The sequence below is a fragment of the Phodopus roborovskii genome, unplaced genomic scaffold (assembly GCF_943737965.1).
Source record: "Phodopus roborovskii unplaced genomic scaffold, PHOROB, whole genome shotgun sequence".
NCBI lineage: Eukaryota > Metazoa > Chordata > Mammalia > Rodentia > Cricetidae > Phodopus > Phodopus roborovskii.
The window spans coordinates 6424823-6443431 of NW_026126645.1; the positions used below are offsets into that span (position 1 = coordinate 6424823).

Consider the following 18609-nt stretch of genomic DNA (forward strand, 5'->3'; position numbering starts at 1 on the left):
GTCTAGGGTACACAGGAGGATGAGTGTGGTCCTTTCACACCCTCTTGTCTACACCCCAGCACATCTGAGCCAGGATTTACATTCACACACACATTCTGTTCCGTCTGATGGTAAGAGGGATTTTTTCCCTTCTTCTCCCTTTAATTAAAAACTATAAATGCCTTATCAAAAGCTAATTAAAAATACCAACATAGAGCCAAGTAGAAAAAAAAACCAATCCCCATTGCAAATTTCCGTTTATAACCCTGCAACAGGCTACAATGATGACACAGCCATCGGATGAGAGCTGAGCTGGGTGGGGGTTGGATGGCACTGCTGTAGAGCCTTGGGGTGGCCATACTTGCCACTGGATCCTCACCATCAAGCAGGGGAGGGGGACTGAGGGAGTCTCAGGGCATAGAGAGCGTGCACCACACTCACATGGCTGAGAATGAGCTATGCTCCTCCCTCCCCCAGACTCAGCATCCTGGTGCCTAGAACAGAGCTGACTCTCCAGGGTAACATCGAGGCTTAAGATGATGAGGGCACATCACATCCTTGACAATGCTCCTGGAGAGCTGGAGTGTGGAGCACACGGCTACAGCATGGCACTGGCAGCCTCCTACTTCAGGCTCGGTGACATGGCCGCACCCATGCCAGCCTGTGCCCTGCTACACTGAGCTGTTTTGGTCACCAGCACCAAGAGGGATGGGCACCACCCCAATTCTCATTTTATGAAAGAGACTAAGGCACAAAGAAAGAGCCACTTACTGAGGACATGGCTGTCACCGGGCAGAGCCTGAACAAGAAGCCAGGTCTTTCCGAGACCACCCTCAGTCTCTCGGCCCTTGGAGCACTGTCCCCCGAGCCTGTTTATTGGCAGAGAAATAAGTGCTGTATTTCTACAGGGATTCACATGTGGGGCCAGGCATTAGACCCCAGTGAAAGTCAGGTCTCAGAACCCCTCCAGTCTGAGGCTAGCTGGTACGACACTGCTCCCTGGCCTGCCTTGTTCAATCACTCAGCAGAAGATCTAGGCCCAACTTGGTACCCAGATGCCCCCCAAACCCACACACCCAGAAGTCCTCACCACTGGTCCGAGGATAGGCAGCGAGAGTCCCGTCCTGGAGGCCGGCAAGCAGGTAAAAGGGGCTGTGCCGCAGGCAGAGCACAGGCTGCGGGCCTGGGCTCTTGCAGGTTGCCAGGCACTGGGTACCAGTGTCCACACTGCCATAAAGCAGGATGCTGAAGGGAGAGATGATATCATTGTGACTCTTGGGCATCGGCCTCACTTGTCCAGTCTTGTTCCTCCTACAGGAACCCTGGCTTCTGTCACAAGTCAGGACTGCAGCTCCAGAATACAATGAGAATGGGGCTGAGTTCCGATGCCACTCAAACCTGAGTTCAAATCCAACCACTAACTCCTGGATGCTGACCAGGAGTGCTGACCTTCTTCCTCAAGTGATCCATGGTGCCCATTTGAGGGCCATTGGGGAACAACGCATTACAACACTCCTGGGCCTGCTTTGCAAACATGTGCACAGAGTGATGAGAAGCCAGGAACAGAGACCATAAGGCACTAGATGCCATTTATAGGAATGCCTGAAAGCAAGCCCTCAGAGGCCGAGGAATCAGAGGTTTCCAAGGAGGGGATGAGACAGGAGTGTAGGCTTCTTTGGGGAGTAATGAGAATGTTCTGGAGCTAGGCATTGATTGCCAGAAACCACCAAATTGTGCTCTTTAAAATGGCAAAACAGTGATCTGTTTCATTTTGGTTTTTAGAATGAGGGTCTCAGTGTGATCCAGGCTGGTCTCAATCTTGCTATGTAACCAAGGATGGCCTTGAACTTCTGATCCCCTTGCCACCACCTCTCAATTGCTGGGATCACAGACCTGGATCACCGTGCCCAGTTTGGGGTTCTAGAGATGGAACTCTAGCCTTATGTAGGCTATGCAAGCATTCTACCCTCCAAGCCATACTTCCAGCCCCTCTAAAATTGTATTACATGAAATTTATCTTGTCTCAAAATCAAAATAATACCCAGATCTCTCCCAAGTCCAGTACCAGCCTAGACTGTGGGAGCATGGCTCCCACCACTTCTCAGAATGATAGCGTCAGCCCTTCTCTGTGTGGGAACTGGAAATGGACATAGCCCTCAGGCTGCAAGGTCACTGTGAGAGACCCTACTCAGTATGTGTGAAGCACAGAGTAGGTACTCCGGAGAGACAGTGTCCTTCTGCAGGACATGGTGAAGAGCAGAGATGCGGGGGGGGGGGGGGGCTTCTCTTTTAGACATATTTCCCAGGATTAGGTGGAATCGGCCCTCCTGCACTCACACAGCCCTGCATGGGGGGAGGGGCACTAAGCTTCACTAACCACAGGAACCTGAGACATGACAAGACTGCAGGACTCCTGAGCTTCACCATGGACAAGGACCTGACTTGGCATGGTGTGCCTGAGGATGCACAGCCAGGAAGGGGTGGAGAGCTGGCTGCTATGACATAAGCCACCCCTGGCACTTAGACTGGCTGTCTCCAGTTCCCACCTTCCTGGTGACACCAAGCTGGGGAAGAGTGCTTTGGTGAGTGACCCACAGAGCTGAAGGGACTACCTGCAGCCATCTGCCTGGCAGGACAAGCCATCCCTACCCACCCGCCTGCCCCTCACCTGCCATCCTGTAACCCGAGGCAGACGGTGGGGTGCACTGCTGCCGAGGGATCGGCAGCCACCTGGCTCTCCTCTGCACCCTCAGCCTCCTCCTCTGGATCTGGAATGTACTCTATGCAGAGCACAGGGGATGCCAGTGGGAAGGACTTGACAGTGCGTGGCGAAGGCCGGTTCAGGGAGAAGATCTCCACCTGGCCACCAGCACCCTCCTGCCCGCCTCCAACCTGGAAGCAGAGGTCCAGAGGGGCTGTCAGTCAGGCCAGTGAACAGAGCACATGCTCCCAGGGACCACGCCCTGACATCAACACACATGGACAAACACACACACACACACACACACACACACACACTTCCATTGGGGATAGTGGAGAGGAACTTCCTCTGTCCGGCCCACACACAGTCTGCACTCACAAAGATCACTCGCTCCCAGCTGCAAAGAGACAAATCCATTTCAGGAGCCAAAGGAAAACAAGAAAGGGTTCAAGTAGACACAATACCCAATCAGCTCCAGTTACCCCTCTATAGAGTCCTCTCAAGTAACACCCAATAAGCCACTCTGTCTCCTTAAAATGATCTCTGTCCTGTTCACTGTTTTACTTTTGTGTCGAGCTCATGGTATGCACCCAATGTGTACACCTGTGAAGTGAATGGATAGATCCATGCACAAATGTGTGAGTGGGAAACTGGATGGATAAATGGTGGTTGGGTTGGAGGGTGTGTGGAAGGGTAGAAAGTTAGATGAAGGATGGATGGATGGATGGATGGAGGATGGATGAAATGATGGATGGATGGAGCATGGATGAAATGATGGGTGGATGGATGGACAGGAGGACAGACAGATGCACAGATGGATGCACAAATAGATGGATGAACAGATGAAGGATGGATATGGTAAGGGATACATGCATGCATAGATGAATAGATTCACCGGGTGCTAGAAGATAATTGGGAATAGTGAGAAAAAAAATCAACATTTACATGACAGTCTGATGGGTAAGCCAAGATTCTGCTGCACAAATGCTCACAGGTGGGAAAGAGCATGTGCTAGAGGCTGCCCAGGGATGTGGAAGCCAGAACCCTGGACATAGGAGGACACAAATAGCAATCCAAGTAGCATGGGAACCCCTCATTTTAAAAGACACACAAGTAGAGAAGGTGGCTGGAAACTCCATGTAAGATGAGTAAGAGCCAGTGCTGATGCCTAAGCCCTGGGTGAGGCCAGAGACCCAGGCCTCCTATGATCCAAGCCTTTTCTGAGCTGGACTTCCTGTATGCCAGACCTCTACAACCCAGGCCTCTGCAACCTCAGTCTCCTGCAACCTAGGCCTTTGAATGGCTTACACTCATCTTTCCCCTAGAGATCTGGTCCCTTGCAAACACCTCACTTTCTCTGGGTTCCAATACTCTGAATAAGGCTCTGCCCATTTCCCACCTCCAAACCCCTAGGTTCCTATGAAGCCTTTGATAGGTAGGACTGCTAGGCAAGCAGGTGTCTTTCTCAGAACCCTTCTTGAGAGTCATCCTCTCTGTCCTCATCCTGAGGATAGACTACGACCCAGCCCTGGCTGAGCAAAGGAACTACTTACCCAGAGGTAGCCCTGTGGAAGGGAAGTGCTGACAGCCGAGAAGCCCAGTAGAGGACAGTTGACAGGACTGTGGACCAGACCCCCAAGCTGTAGAGACAGAGATAGTGGGATAAGTCAATCAGTGAGGTGCCAAAATGCCAACATTTGGCAGAGTTCTGAGCCCATCGCCCCCCCCATGAGAATTCCTGAGGATTGGGGCCAAGAAAGTGACACATGCCACATACATAGTTTCCTATGCTTCCTATTTGATCATCGCTCTTCTAGAACCTTCTGTCCACAAAAGGCCTGACTGAATCTGTACATCCGCCCATAGTCTCTAGAACCAGGCAGCTTCTAGATAAGGCTTGTTGATGACCACAAACTCTCTGCCCCCATCCAAGTACTTTATTTTGTAGATGGAAGAGACAAAAGTCAGGAGGGTCAGGGAGGGTCAGGGCCAGCACTAGGTCACAGAGGAAGTGAGTGACAGGGACCAGCTTGCTCCTGCACCCCAGTGACCTCCCACATTCCTCCAGAGAGCTGTAAGGAGGTGAAAATGAGGTAAGAGGCTCTGTGTCAGCACCCCTCCACAGAAGGCCCCACGGAGACAGGGACTGGGTGGGGTGTGTAAGGGAAACACGGAAACTGGGACTTGACAGCAGCCAGCTGTCCCTGAGAGCCGCTTCCTGCTTATATCAGCTCCTGCATCTGTTGCTTCAAGTCCTGGCTAGGAGGCCTCTCAGAGCCTTGTTTTAGGTGCTGCCCTGGACAGCCTGTCCCTCTGGACAGTACAGGACTGTAAGGACAGTGGGACCAGCAGGAAGGGGCTGTGTCAAGAGACATAGAGACACTGCGTCTTCTCCCAAGTAGGTGCTGCCCTCTGCTGGTGAAGAACTTGCCAGTCCTAATGGTCATGGGCAAGAAGGCCAGAAGTTGCCCCAGACACCCTTCTCATGTAGCAGTTAGCCAGTACGAAGCTCAGAGAGGGGACATGGCTGACTTGAGGTCGCACAGCATGCTAAGGACAGAGGCGGGGCTAGACTCAGACTTTCCATTCCTGACCAGTTGTTCTCTCCCCTCTCACTGAACTTCTACCCGGAAGCACCAAGCCAGAGACCTCAGCACTAGGGTGTTCTGCTTCTTCCCCGCTGGGGATTCAAGACTGTGCTGGCGAAGGGCCCCAGCCTTCCTGCCAGGCTGCCATTCCTGTCCTCTCCAGGAGGAAGGCCTCATCGCAGCCCAGACAGGAGTCTCCATGGCAATTCCCTCAGGCCCTGATGTAGGCTGATTGGCAGAAATGGGTCTGAGATGGTGGTTAACAGCTACATGCTTCCTTAAGGGATCAGTGTCCTTAGTGGGGCAGTGGCGGCACACGCCATTAATCCTGACACTTGGAAAGCAGGGGCAGTTGGATCTCTGTGAGTTTGAGGCCAGCCTGGTCTACAAAGTGAGTTCTCAGACAGCCAGGACTGTCTGGGGGAAGAGGGGACCAGTGTCTGGACCCCAGCCTTGCTTCTGACAGAAAACTGACTTTCAGAAAGCCAGCCACATGGAGAGGTAGGGTACGAGCTGGTGGATGGATGTCCTTTGACTTGCATTGAGCCAGTCTGGCACCAACCTGCTTACACATCAACTTCCTGTATGTAAGTAGGGACCTGATATCTTACTGTGATGGTCTTGGGGCCTGAAGGGGATAGCTAAACAACATGGAACACAGTCACCCAGCAGCCTATGTGGCTTTTGAGGCCCACATAGAATTCTCCAGCACTTCGAGAGTACCACAGTCCCGCAACTACACAGCCAGTAGTCTTCAGGGTTCCCAACTGCTGTGCTGCAGATAGGGTCTGAGTGTGCCCCCCAAAGGCCTGTGTGCTGGAAGCCTGGTCTCCAGGGTGGCAGTATTAGGGGAGTCAGACCTTTAAGAGGTGGACATAGGGAGGTGACTAGGGTAAGGATGTATTGCCCTAGGAAGAGATTAATGTTCTCATAGTTACCAGTTCCCCAAGAATAGGCTGTTACCAACTGAACCAGCCTGACACTCCCTGGCTTCTAGCCTCACCAAATAAATGTCTTCACATGTGATTACCCCCGTCATGATGCCGTCACCCTGATACCTCAATGGTGAACAGATTTGGGCAGCCTGACCTTTAGATATCCAGCTTCCAAAGCAGTGAGTAAAATAAACCTCTTTTCTTCATACAGTATCCAACCTCAAGTGTTTTGTCATAGCCACAGAAAACAGCCTGTAAGCAGTTCTGAATAATGGAGCTGGTGTCCATCAGAACAGAGGTTGCTGTGCTGGGAAGCTGAGGACCAAGCTGTCTGGCTATAGATCCCCTTGGGGCCAGGCTACAACTGCAGTTCCACAAGGCATTCTAGCCTCAAAGCATCTCAGAGAGCCTGAGAGATGGCTTAGCATGTAAAAGGATTTGCCACCAAGTCCAATGACCTGAGTTCAATGCCCTGAACCCCCATGGTGGAAGGATAAAACTAACACCAACAAATTGTCTTCAGACCTCCACATGTGCACCACAGCAAGCCCCCCACAAATAAATGCATAATACATATAACTTTTAAAAATTAAAAACCCTCAGAATGGACACACTCCACCCTCCCAAGCCTGTATCCCGGCAGGCCTTGAGACCAACCTGGTTTGTGACATGTCCTCCCCGGCCTCCTGCTGCCCCTCCAGGGACAGGCCCCCTACTTTGGAAAGTAGCCAAGAGCCCAAGGAGATTCCTCATGTTCCTCAGTGGTCAAGTCTTTGGGGACTCTTCCTGGGGTAAAAATGTCCTGATATGTTCACTACTGTTCCTTGAGCCCTGAGTGCATTGCACACAACTATGTCGTGGTGCACATATATGCATGTGCACATGTGTATAAAGGTCAGTGATCAACACTGGTCCTCAACCACCCCCTGCCTGGGATCAAATTCATGTTTGCATGGTAAGCATTTACCACTAGGCCATCTCCCCAGACCCTTAACCATATCATTTTATTCTCAATGTGACACAGCCAGGGAACTCAATGGCCTCTCCAGTTAATAATAAAGATAAGGCTTTATACTATGAGTTAAACAGCTTTCTAGTGTCACATGACTGGGGCATTCCAGGCTGGGCACAACAAGGACAGAGAGCCTCCCAGTTAGCCTCCTCTTATATTCCGCCATGGCCAGCTCCCCTGCCAATCAGAAGTCTGGCTTGGCCCAGCATAGTCACAGCAGTCGGCTTCAAGAAGAACATTGCTCCTCGACACCCAGAAAGGACAGATAGAGCCCAGCACACACTTCACCTCGCAGCCACAGCAGGGGCTTGTCTGCCCAGGAGATAGGACCAGCAATTCCCTTGCCCAACTCCGGTCTTCCCAGGGAAGAAGTAGGCTGACTGCCAGCTCATGCGGCCACCTGAGAGCCTACGTGAGTGGGAGAGGAGACTGGGCAGCTGCCCACATGCACATCTGTTCCCAAGGTAATTGGACAAGGCTGGCAGTCTCCGCTCTAATTCATCCTGCTGTCAACACTGAGCTGATTGGGCACAGCTGTTTGAGCTACACAGAAGGCGGGCAAAGCAGAGCTAGAGGAGCCCAGAAAATTGGGCCAGACGGGCTCGGGCAGGTCCCCCAGGATCCCCTTGCTCTGGGCCCATTACCCACAGACGTTCACACGTAGCTCTCTGAGCTGACATGGGGACTCCTTGGGAACAAGTGAACATGGGCTGAGCACTCTGCCAGCCCACATGTTCTAGAGCCCCAGCAGCTCCGAGTGAGGAGAGACATGGGCCCTCCTCATCCTCCCAGGTTCAGGATGGCAGGCAGCTGCCATCAGGTGTCGGTTCTTTGAGGAGACTCTGGAAACAGAAGGCCACTTGGGGACCCCACCATCTGTGTCTGACCTATGAGGACTGACTCAGGTGTGACCTGTGTATCAGCAAACCCTGAGTCCCTGAAGTTGACAGAAGACTCCGGTCACTCCAGACCACACTACAGAGGCTACACTCCAGGGCTAGCCTTGTGTAAGCAACACAGGACAGACCCTAACAGTCTTATCCCATGGACTCTAGCTTCTGCACCAAGGCCCACAGGTAACTCTCAGTCCATCATTACTTCCCTTTAAAAAGGCACAAACAGGTCATACCCTGAAGGATAATTTGTTTTAAGAACTACACGGGAAAACTGGGCAGTGGTGGCCTACGCTTTTAATCCCATCACTGGGGAAGCAGGAGGATCTCTAAATTAGAGGCTAGCCTGGACTACAGAGACAGCCAGGGCTACAAAGAGAAACACCATCTCCAAAAAAAAAGTATTACATGGGAGACTGGAGAGATGGCTCAGCCATCAAAAGCACTGGCCGCTCTTGCCAAGGACCTGAGCTTAGTTCCCAGCACCCACATGGTGGCTCACAACCATCTCTAACTTCAGTTCCAGGGGTATCTGATGCCCTCTTCTAATCCCTATGTGGTACTGCATGCATGTGGTACACATACATGTATGCCAGTCAAAAACCCATACATATAAAATAAAAATTAATAAATCTCCAAAAAACTTAAATAACCATTAAGCTGTACATGGCTTTATTTTTTATCCTGATCAGAGACTGGATGAGGCCTCACTCTGCAGCAGAAGTGAGAGCCTTTCCTACTTCTCCCTGGTCCCAAGCCCTGGCCTCCAGGTCACAGCCTGACTCTACTCAGCCCTGCACTGAGCCCCAAGACTTAAATCAAGATCCAGATGCCACCATTGCCTGGCTTGGGTCTGTCAGGGCTCTGAGAATGAAACCCTACAAGGCTGTCATGGCCTCCCTTGCCCAGCGACAGGCCTCATCACCCATAACAATAATCTCAATGTCCCCTCCAGAACTCACATTGAAACGTAATGGCCACTGTAACAGGTCTAGAAGACAGATCCTAGAAGAGACAACTAATCCAAGCTCCATCCTGTTTCCTGCTAGCCCCTTTTGATTTGTCTGCTCCACATGGATTTCACTTCTTAGAATGTGGGTCCCCCTGGGCTCTCTGGGGTCTGTGTCCTTCTCGTTTTGTGGTTGTTTATGCCACATCCTCCGAGGGGCCCTCCCTGCACCCGCTAACTATGCAGTTCCCATTTCCATGCCTGCCATATCTCTGCCTTACACTCGTTAATTTCCTTCAGTTCCCTTGTGTGTGCTGAGGTCCTGCCTGTCTTGGTCCACTAGACTAAAGGCTGCGTGAGGTGGGACCCTAGTACGTCCTGGTCACCAGTGCACTCCCAGTCCTAGCATACAGAGATGACCTGTGAACGGACAGATGAATAAAGGAATGAACGATGAACTTACATCGCATGGGTGCTCTTTCAGCAGTTAGAGCCCCAGTCTACAGCCCAGCCCGCACGGCTCCTGCGACTATTTATCTGTGCTGGGTCCCACGCTCGCTCGCCCGTCCCAGAGCTCAGGGTCCTCATCTGCTTGGGAGAGGATAGACAACAGTTGCTCCAGATGGAGGGGTGGGCTCTGCCAGGACATAAGGGACAAGTGATGGATGGGGGGCGAGCTTCCTGGTGGTTAATACCATGGAGACTGTAATCAAGTTGAACCAACCCCTTATTGGCTGTCATTCTGGAAGACCTGTCTGGGCTTTTATCACCTGTGAAATTCTGTTCTAATCACTATTACAAGAAATGCGGCTAAACACGAGAAGAGCATAGCAGGCAAGTGAGAGGGTGTGGCAGCCACGGAGCATCCCAGGACGGGGGCAGTTGCCACTAAAGCCAGCACTGGCCTGGTGGCATCATCTTGGGCACAGTCCTGAGTCAGGCCTTCAACAGATGAGGTTGCTGGTATTCACTATCACAAAATAATGGAATTTTCCACCCCATGACCCGTGCTGGTCATTCATACACATCCTTTCTTTTGGTGGGAATGCTGACTCACAGAACAACAGAAAAGGCTTGGCCCCTGGGTCAGTAAGCTGGACTGAGACGCTGGGCCTTTCCAGCTACAGAGGACACTGCCTGGACACTGGTTCTCCCAGACTAGGCAAGGCCACCACAGCTACCACGTGCCAGGTCCACTCACCTGCAGGCTGAGGGCCCGGGAGGAGAAGGCAGGGACGCAGCAGGCCAGGATGGGGCACCAGAACGGGGCTTTGCTTTTCCTGTCCTCATCAGGACACAGCCATCCTGGCTGGTTCTCCTCCCCTGCAGCAAGAGGAAGGAGGTGGACAAAGCCAGTAAGTATGAGTCCCAGCAGGTAGTGACTGGCCCTCAGCCCCAAGAGTTACCAGCAACCCCAGAAGGCCAGGTCCCATATGACCTTATTGCCCTGATAAGACCAGCACCCCACAGGCCTGTTAGTCTGAGATGAAGCCCAATCTATGGAGTTGCCTGTGGACCACAGGCAAGGAGCTGGGAAACCCAAGAACAGAATCCCAACCTGACCCTACCACAGAGCAACCCGTGAGAACACCCGAAGGCCCTGAGCCTCAACTCCTTTGCCAATAAAAGGGTGAGTGGGCATGGGAGATGGATAAAGTACTTGCTAGGCAAGCATAAGGACCTGAGTTCAGATCCCCAGCACTTGTGTAAAAGTTGGGTGTGACAGTGAGTACCTATAAGCCCAGTGATAATGGGTAGAGGCAGACAGACAGACATCTATCTTAGGGGCTCCATGACTATCCAGCATAGCCAATAGATAGATAGATAGATAGATAGATAGATAGATAGATAGACAGACAGACAGACAGACAGACGGGCAGAAAGATGGGCAGAAAGACAGACAGACGAGATCCAAGTTCAGAGAGAGACCTTGCCTTCGGGCCTTCACATATGCCTGAGTAGGTGAGTTCATTCATACATACACACACATTCCACATGAAAGAAAGGAATGGAGGAAGGAAGAAAGGAAGCTCGTGAGCCCAGAGTTGTGGCTCAGTTGGAGCATTCGCCTAGCATGCAAGAGGCCCTGGGCTCCATCCACAGCATAGAATGAACCAGGTGTGGTGGCACACACCTACAGTCCAGCCCTCAGCATCGGGGGCAGGAGGATCAGATGTTCAAGCTCATCAGCTACAGGGTGAGGTCCAGGCCTGGACTATGTGAGACCTTTCCGTGGGGTGCAGGGGGGTTAGTAACCTTAGTCATGCTGTGTTTTGAACGAAGAATTGAAAAGGCATTTTCAAACAGGGGGCAAGAAGGAGAAGAGGGGGAGGAAGAGGAGGAGAAGGAGGAGAGCCTTCCTTGCTTCCTGGTTCATGTCATAGTGATGAGAAAAGGGACTAGCACAGTAATGCAATAGGGCTGTGGGTCCCCCTGGCCATTGGTCCAGTGTTCACGGTAACAGAATGTGGATCCATGATTACCATACAATGGTTATATATGTGGCACTGACACAGGGGATTGGGAAACAAAACTAGGTCCTGAGTGTGGTGGGTGGCAGCACCCACATGGGAACTTGACTCTGCTATGCCATGCTCCTATAGCTGTGTTCTTTGTACCAACCCTGAAAGAAGCAGAGTCCCAATACTGCTGTCACAGAGGCCTATTGACACAGCCCACCTGAGGACACCTATAACTCTAAGGCCATGGGGGGATCATCAGCTGAACTGCTGGGACAGCAGCCTCCCTAAGTTCCACACCCCTTCTTGGTGGCAAGCAGGAAGAAGGGACCAGGCCCATGCTGCCCCTGCCTTTGGATAAGTGAGCTGCCCTCCACCCAGCATCCAAGGCCAACCTGAACAACATAGCACCCCATTGTTCCCTGCTTGAAAACACCAATGGAGTCCTGCTGCTTGGAGTCAGGCCCAGACTCTTCTGGAAGAGCCACAAGAACCATCCCTCCCTCTCAGCCTCATCTCCTGGTGTCCAGGCTCCACAATTTCAGCACACAGCTCTAGATGTCCCTTTGCATGGAATACTGCCCCTCCCCATTCTGCAGCAGGCTCCTCCCCTAAAGGTCTTGTCTAGCTATGCATCCATCCTTCCTTCTCAACAGAGCCCCAGCCTCTGTCAAAGTTGTTACATCCCTTTATCCCTGCAAATGTCTTCTGGTTGGGACAAGTCAACTTAGGATCATCCACTTTGCAATGGTGGGAAAGCAGAAACCAGCCTTATATTCTGAGCTAGATGGGCACTAGGAGGCACTATCTCTCAAGATGCTGAACAGCCAGCTCCAAGCTACCCAGGATGAACAACTGAACCCTTCAGCTCACCACACCAGGCATTTCTGGAGGGTGCCCTTTTGGAGCTTGTCACAAATCTCAACACCCATCAGTGTGTGTGCATTTATACATGTGTGTGTCCACTCATGCACAGTTGGGTTTGTTTGCATTACTAGAGATGGTACCTGGGTTATCAGGCATGCTTGGACAAGTGTTCCACAGCCAAGTGCTACCTCACCTGTTTATATACATGGTGTACACACAGTTGATCAAGATACGAGCCTTGTTTCCCATATTTCTGCCCAACCCAGGGCTAATGGAAATGACCTGCACATGCTGAAAGTGAGCTGGGCTAAACTGTGATGTGTGGGAGATTAGAGGTTAAATGCAGTTCCCCTTCAGATGTTTTCAACTCAAGATGAGGTCATGAGACATGATCCATTGTAACTGAAGGAACGGGGTTAGCTCTGTTCTTCCTTGAGCTTCTCTATTCCTGTGTGTGTGCCTGTGTGTGAGCTTGTATGTGTGCCTGTGTGTGAACTTGTGTGTGAACCTGTGTGTGAGCCTATGTGTGTGCCTGTGTGTGAGCCTATGTGTGTGCCTGTGTGTGAGCCTGTGTGTGAGCTTCTATGTGTGCCTGTGTGTGAGCTTGTGTGTGAACCTGTGTGTGAGCCTGTGTGTGCCTGTGTGTGAGCCTGTGTGAGCCTGTGTGTGAACCTGTGTGTGAGCTTGTGTGTGAGCCTGTGTGTGAGACTGTGTGTGCCTGTGTGTGAGCCTGTGTGTGCCTGTGTGTGCCTGTGTGTGCCTGTGTGTGAGCCTGTGTGGGCCTCTGTGTAAGTCTGTATGTGTGCCTGTGTGTGAGCCTATGTGTGCCTGTGTGTGAGCCTGTGTGTGTGTGAGAGAGACAGCTTGTGTGTGCACCTGTGTGTGCAAGTGCATGTGGGGACAGAAGCTTCTATAATGCCAATGATCCACAAGCACCAAAACTTTCCTTCTATGTCCTTCCTACACAACCATTCACTTGGTGCCAGCCATTCTACAGACCACATTCCAATAACCAAGGGCAACCCGAACATAACCTTTCTCTTGGGGCCTCATTTTGCATGGGTGCCTAATGTGCCCCATTAATATGACTCACTTTTGTGAAAGAAATGATGCCAGACCAAAATGAAAGGCTGGTGTGTGTGCAGAGGAACCGCCTCCAAGAGTGATCCAGCACAAAGCCCAGCTGGGCCAGATGAGCTGGAGTGAAACACACAGGTGACCAGGCCTTGAGAACCTGGAAGCTTCCTTTAAAACACAAAGGCTGGTTGGTTACCCTGAGAGCTCCTATCCCTGCCTGAAGGGCTCAGGATTGACTACATTTCCTAATGGGCCCAGAAGAGGTCCTTCACACTCTGGGCCCTGGGAACTGACCCACAGAACCTAGCCTTCCACAGAAAAAGGAGAGGAAAAGCCAGAGTGCAAAAGAGCCATCAGCAAAGGACAACTTCATCACAAACAGCCACCAAAACACTACATCCTTTCTCCTTACTCTGGGGCTCTCCATCCCCTCTATGCTGGAGAAGCTGAAATGAAGCAAATAAGCCACAGGGCATGTTACACAGCATGCCCAGGCCACCGTGGGAAATGGATAACCCTGCTGCCTCTCAGTTAAGGCCCAGTGGTAAATAAACAGGACACAGTTTTAGATGCTCTCCCTGCCCTCAGGGAACTCACAACCTGTAAAGCTCACCCACCTGACAGCCAGACAGGTGAACGCACACCTCACCCCAGCTCCTCCCTACCTCCTTTCCCCTGCACACCCACAGCCCATCGGTTCTTGGCAATTTATTACCATATATATTTTTAACGCTCTGACCTTCTCCTTCCAGATGGTACCTTTCTTGTGTGCAACTGGGAGTGTTAAAAGAAAATGGAGTTGTGGTTCCCCATCTGCCACTGTCATTGTTCGGGTCAAAAAACCAGAGAGGCTGAGAACAAATGAGGAGGCCATGGCCACTGACCCCTGAAAGCCCACTTGGGGGACGTGACATTCAGGAGAGGCACCAATGGCACAGTTGGGATCCAACTGATGCTAAGCAGATCTTGTTTAGGGCCGTGTTTGTCAGCGCTCATGGAGCTCAGCAGCCACCATGACACAGAGGAGCAGCTGTAGGGCTGAAAGCCCCCACCTGAAGCCTAGGGACCATCCCCTCTAGTCTGCTAGAAGCACCCAGGGCACAGCCTAACCCAGCCTTCAACTCACGGTGTGACACTGAACCTGTTGCCTCATCTAGAAAATAGGGACTATAATTCCAATCATTTGGAGTTGTTGGGAAGCCTAGAAAGAATGTAAATTAGATCTAGGATACACCAGGCCTTAGAGAAATGGTGGCCATTTCTAATCACCATCCTTCCTCTTAACCCATGGCCAGTGGCTCAGCCCCTTCTAGCCTGCTCTGCGCTCAGTCCCCAGGGTGAGGTCTTCATCAATGTGGACCCACTGTTCTCAAAATTTCTAGAACCACAGCTGTCTTCAAGACCCTATGACAGTCAGTCACAGCCACAGTGGCCAGGCCAGGCATCCTTCCCATAAGCCACCCTACCCTAAGAAATGCTGATGCTATCCAGGGAAGCCAGTTGAAGGCCACAACTTCCCATCAGAGATGTAGAGCCTTGTCCCCCATCCCAAAGAACAGGGCCACCAGAGATGCTTGAAGGAAGTGGTTCTCAACCTGTGCGCAGGTCATGACCCCTTTTGGGTGGGGCTGAATGACCCTTTCACAGGGGTCACCTGAGAGCATAAGGAAACACAGATATATATATATATATATATATATTTTATATATATATGTAATATATATAATATATATATATATTACAATTCATAATAGCAAAAGTACAGTTACAAAATAGCAATGAAAATAGTTTCATGGTTAGGGGTCACCACATGAGAAATTGTATTAAAGGGTTGCAGCCTTAGGAAGGTTGAGAACCACTGGCTTAGGGATCCCAGCCCTGGGGTGGTTTGCAGGGTTAATGGAGATTAAGTTTAGGGTACAGTCCCCTCAGGAGTAAGTGGACATCAGTGCTGGGGAGCTGTGAAGATGGGGCTGGAAGACTGGACCAGAGATCAAAGGCAGGGAGGCTGCCAGGATGCATGCAGACCCCTGGCCCAAGCCTCTGATGCTCTTCTGAGTATGGGTGAGTTAGTACCTGCCACACCCAGGTCCTCCCTGGAGAGCTGTCAGTGGGAGAGGCTCTTGGGCCTGGGGTTATGAGGGTCAGGGGAGTAGAGCCTTCAGAGCTGGGGTGCAGCAGAACCCTGAGAGCCCCAACCTTTTCTTCCATCTCTGGAATCTTTCCTGTGCAACCATCTGTCAAGCCTTTATGAATGGAGGCTAGCAGCTATGATGCGTGGGAAGAGACCATGACCCCGATCTTCATCCATCTAACTCCTAGATTCAAAGCTGCCCCACACCCCACACACTCTCACCAGAGCCCCGTAACGTAAAGCACCTGCATGGTGCCTGCTCTCTGGTTCCCCCAGAGCTGGAAGCTAAACAGTTTGAAGGACAACCCAGCCTAGAAGCCTTGGAGCTATGGACCAAACAGGACTGTCTGGCTCCAGGTCACATGGTATAAGGCCTGTCCCTCGTCACTTTCTGAACCTTCCAGGGCACCTGAGACCCTGTATACAATAAGCAAGGCCCTTAGAGATCTACTCTGCTCATGATGGGAACCTGGGGCTCAGGGAGAAGGTTGTCTTTCCCAGAACCAAACGCTGTCCCTCTCCTTTCTCAGTCTTTAGAGGATTTCCATCCTGGCTCACTGCACAGACGAAAATTAAATGATAAAGGAGTGTCACACCTTTAATGTGGTCCTGCTCCTTGCACACCAACGCACACACACACATACACACATGACACTGAGATGAAAAACAATAAGCAGCAAAATGAAAAGAAGAAACTATTCAAGCCCCAGGAGACCTGGGAATTCAGATATCATTTCAAATAACTCTCCTATTAAGCCTGCCGATGTGAAGCTGTGTGGAGATAAGGCGCCCCACGGGCTGCCTGGGTACCTGCCTGAGTCAGCGCGCCAGGCCCAGCCCCACAGAGCATCCAGGCTCAAACAGAAGTCAATTTTCCTGGAAAGCCTGGCCTGGGAGTTCCGGCCTGTGTCCCGGGTACTGGGACAGCTGATGTGGAAGGATGGTGGGTTCAAAGCCTGCCTGGGTTACGGAGTAAATTCAGCTCAAGGAGGCCATGCTCCAAATGGAAGTAAAAGCAGTTCTGAGGGCGGCACTTGGACAAAAGCCTTGTGTGACAGCAGAAGGGAAGGAAGAGGACAAGGAGAGGGAAGGAAGCGGGTGGGGAGCAGGGAGGCAGGAGGTCCCTAGGGAGGCAGGGGGCAGGGGACAGGGCAGGGAGCAGGGGGCAGGAGGGCAGGAGGGCAGGGGGAGGGGGAAGGAGGCAGGGAGGGAGGAAGGGCTCACACTGGGCTTTAGCATCCACCCAACATGTCATGTATAATAGGAAAGGCAGCATGTGCCCGCCTCCAAGGCCCAATAGGGACACCCCTTAGCCCTTCCAAGGCCCAGACTCTCCAAGTTCTCTGTCAGGGGTAGGGCAGCTCTCAAAGACCTCCCTCCACCCTCTGCAGCCTCCCAGTGACAAGGCCGAGTTCTAAGCTACACCAGCCCTAGACCTAGAACACTGACCAGCTGGGAGCACTCCTCCGAAGCCACACTCCCACCACTCCCCACCCCATGCCCTGCACCTGCTCCTCCAAGGCCCTCTGTACAGCCGTAGAATGGCTCACTTGGATGGAAACCCAACTGTGACGTCACAGGCTCCCATGTTTCAGAGAAAACCTTTGGAGCACATCCAGAATGCATGCCTCTTCCCACACACCTTGCAAGCCTCACCCCTGCTCTACAGAGCACCATTGCTCTCCGAGTCAACCACATAATTCTTTGGTTCCCCCACCCGCTTAGGTCCCTGCAAGCCACCTGTTGCTGCTGACCCAAGACCTGCACACTTGTGACTCACATGCCTGCATCACTTGGCCCCGCTCTTACTTACCATGGCTTCTCCCCGACAGCCCTCACATTCCGTGACAGCCACACGGCCCCACTTCACACCCAGCACCTCACTTAATGTCCAGCTGTCCATCTCTAATTGAAGTTCCTCGAGAGCAGAAAGCCTTCTGAGTTTTGTCAGGGCTCTTTATGCCTAAAACTATCAGTCGGTAAAGCACCTGCCTTACAATCACATGGACCCATAAGGGTTTCCAGTTCCAGAGGCCACATTAAAAAGAGGTGTGGGGGGGGGCAATTGGGTGTAATGGCACAGGTCTCTAATCACAGGAAGCAGGGGCAGGGGGATCTCTGTGAGTTCTTGTCTACATAGGGAGACCCTGGCTTACGATTGCAGCACTGAAGCATTTGGGGAAAGGGGGCCAGTCAAAGAAACTCCCTGAGCAGAGCCAAAGAAACACACTTCGACCCTGCAACCAAAGCCAGTGAAAGAAATATGCCCTGGGCCTGAAATTAGAGCCAAAAGGCTTATAAAGGCCAGTGAAAGAGACACACTTTGGCTCTGAAACCTGAGCCAAATCTGCTCCTGACCAACTAAGCAGAAAGCCAACCAATCCCTGAACACAAGATCCAGCCAATCTGAGCTCAAGGGACTAAAATCTGACCAACCCTCACCCTGGAAATCTCCCTGGGAAAACTCCGCCCTAAGAAGCCCTATATAAGCTGGTGGTAGTAGTTCAAGCATTTAATTTCCACATTCAGGAGGCAAAGACAAGTGGATCTCTGTGAGTTCAAGTCCAGCCTGGGCCTACTGAGTGAGTTCCAGAACAGGCTCCAAAGCTAAAGAGAAACCCTGTCTCAAGGGGAGGGTGGGGGGGGGCGAGGGGGCATATATCCTGCACCCAGTCAGTTTACTGCTGTCTCCTTGTACTCTGGCAGATGTAGCCACTCTCTTCCCTCCCAATAAATCTCTTGAGTGAGGTTTGGGTGCGACCTTCCTTTGCTGGAATGTTCACCAGTGCCAGAGCAGAGCAGGGTGTAACACTTTAGCTGAGGAAACCTTCCCCTAGCAGGGCAGAGTTGTTACAATGGGGGTTGCCAGAGCTGTTTCATGGGGAAGGCTTCCCTGGAGCAGGGCTGTAAGCTGCTGTGCTTACTGACCTGTGGTATTCCTTGGCTCCCACTGCCAGAACACTTTCCCATCTGAGTGGTAATGCTTACAAAGAGAAAGGGGGAGATGCCTGGGGC

At 51.8% G+C, this 18609-nt stretch overlaps 1 protein-coding gene across 6 annotated transcripts in view; it reads right to left on the bottom strand.

Moving 5' to 3' along the window:
• Nucleotides 1–18609, bottom strand: part of Arhgef10l (Rho guanine nucleotide exchange factor 10 like) — a 142477-nt gene that overhangs the window by 24854 nt on the left and 99014 nt on the right. For all 6 annotated transcript variants that reach the window (XM_051173753.1, XM_051173751.1, XM_051173752.1 and 3 more), the window contains 4 exons: nucleotides 10259–10380; nucleotides 4234–4320; nucleotides 2648–2871; nucleotides 1070–1224 (listed from right to left, as the gene is read on the bottom strand). In XM_051173753.1, coding sequence (XP_051029710.1) covers nucleotides 1070–1224; nucleotides 2648–2871; nucleotides 4234–4320; nucleotides 10259–10380 — 588 coding nt within the window. The remainder of the gene's footprint in view (nucleotides 1–1069; nucleotides 1225–2647; nucleotides 2872–4233; nucleotides 4321–10258; nucleotides 10381–18609) is intronic.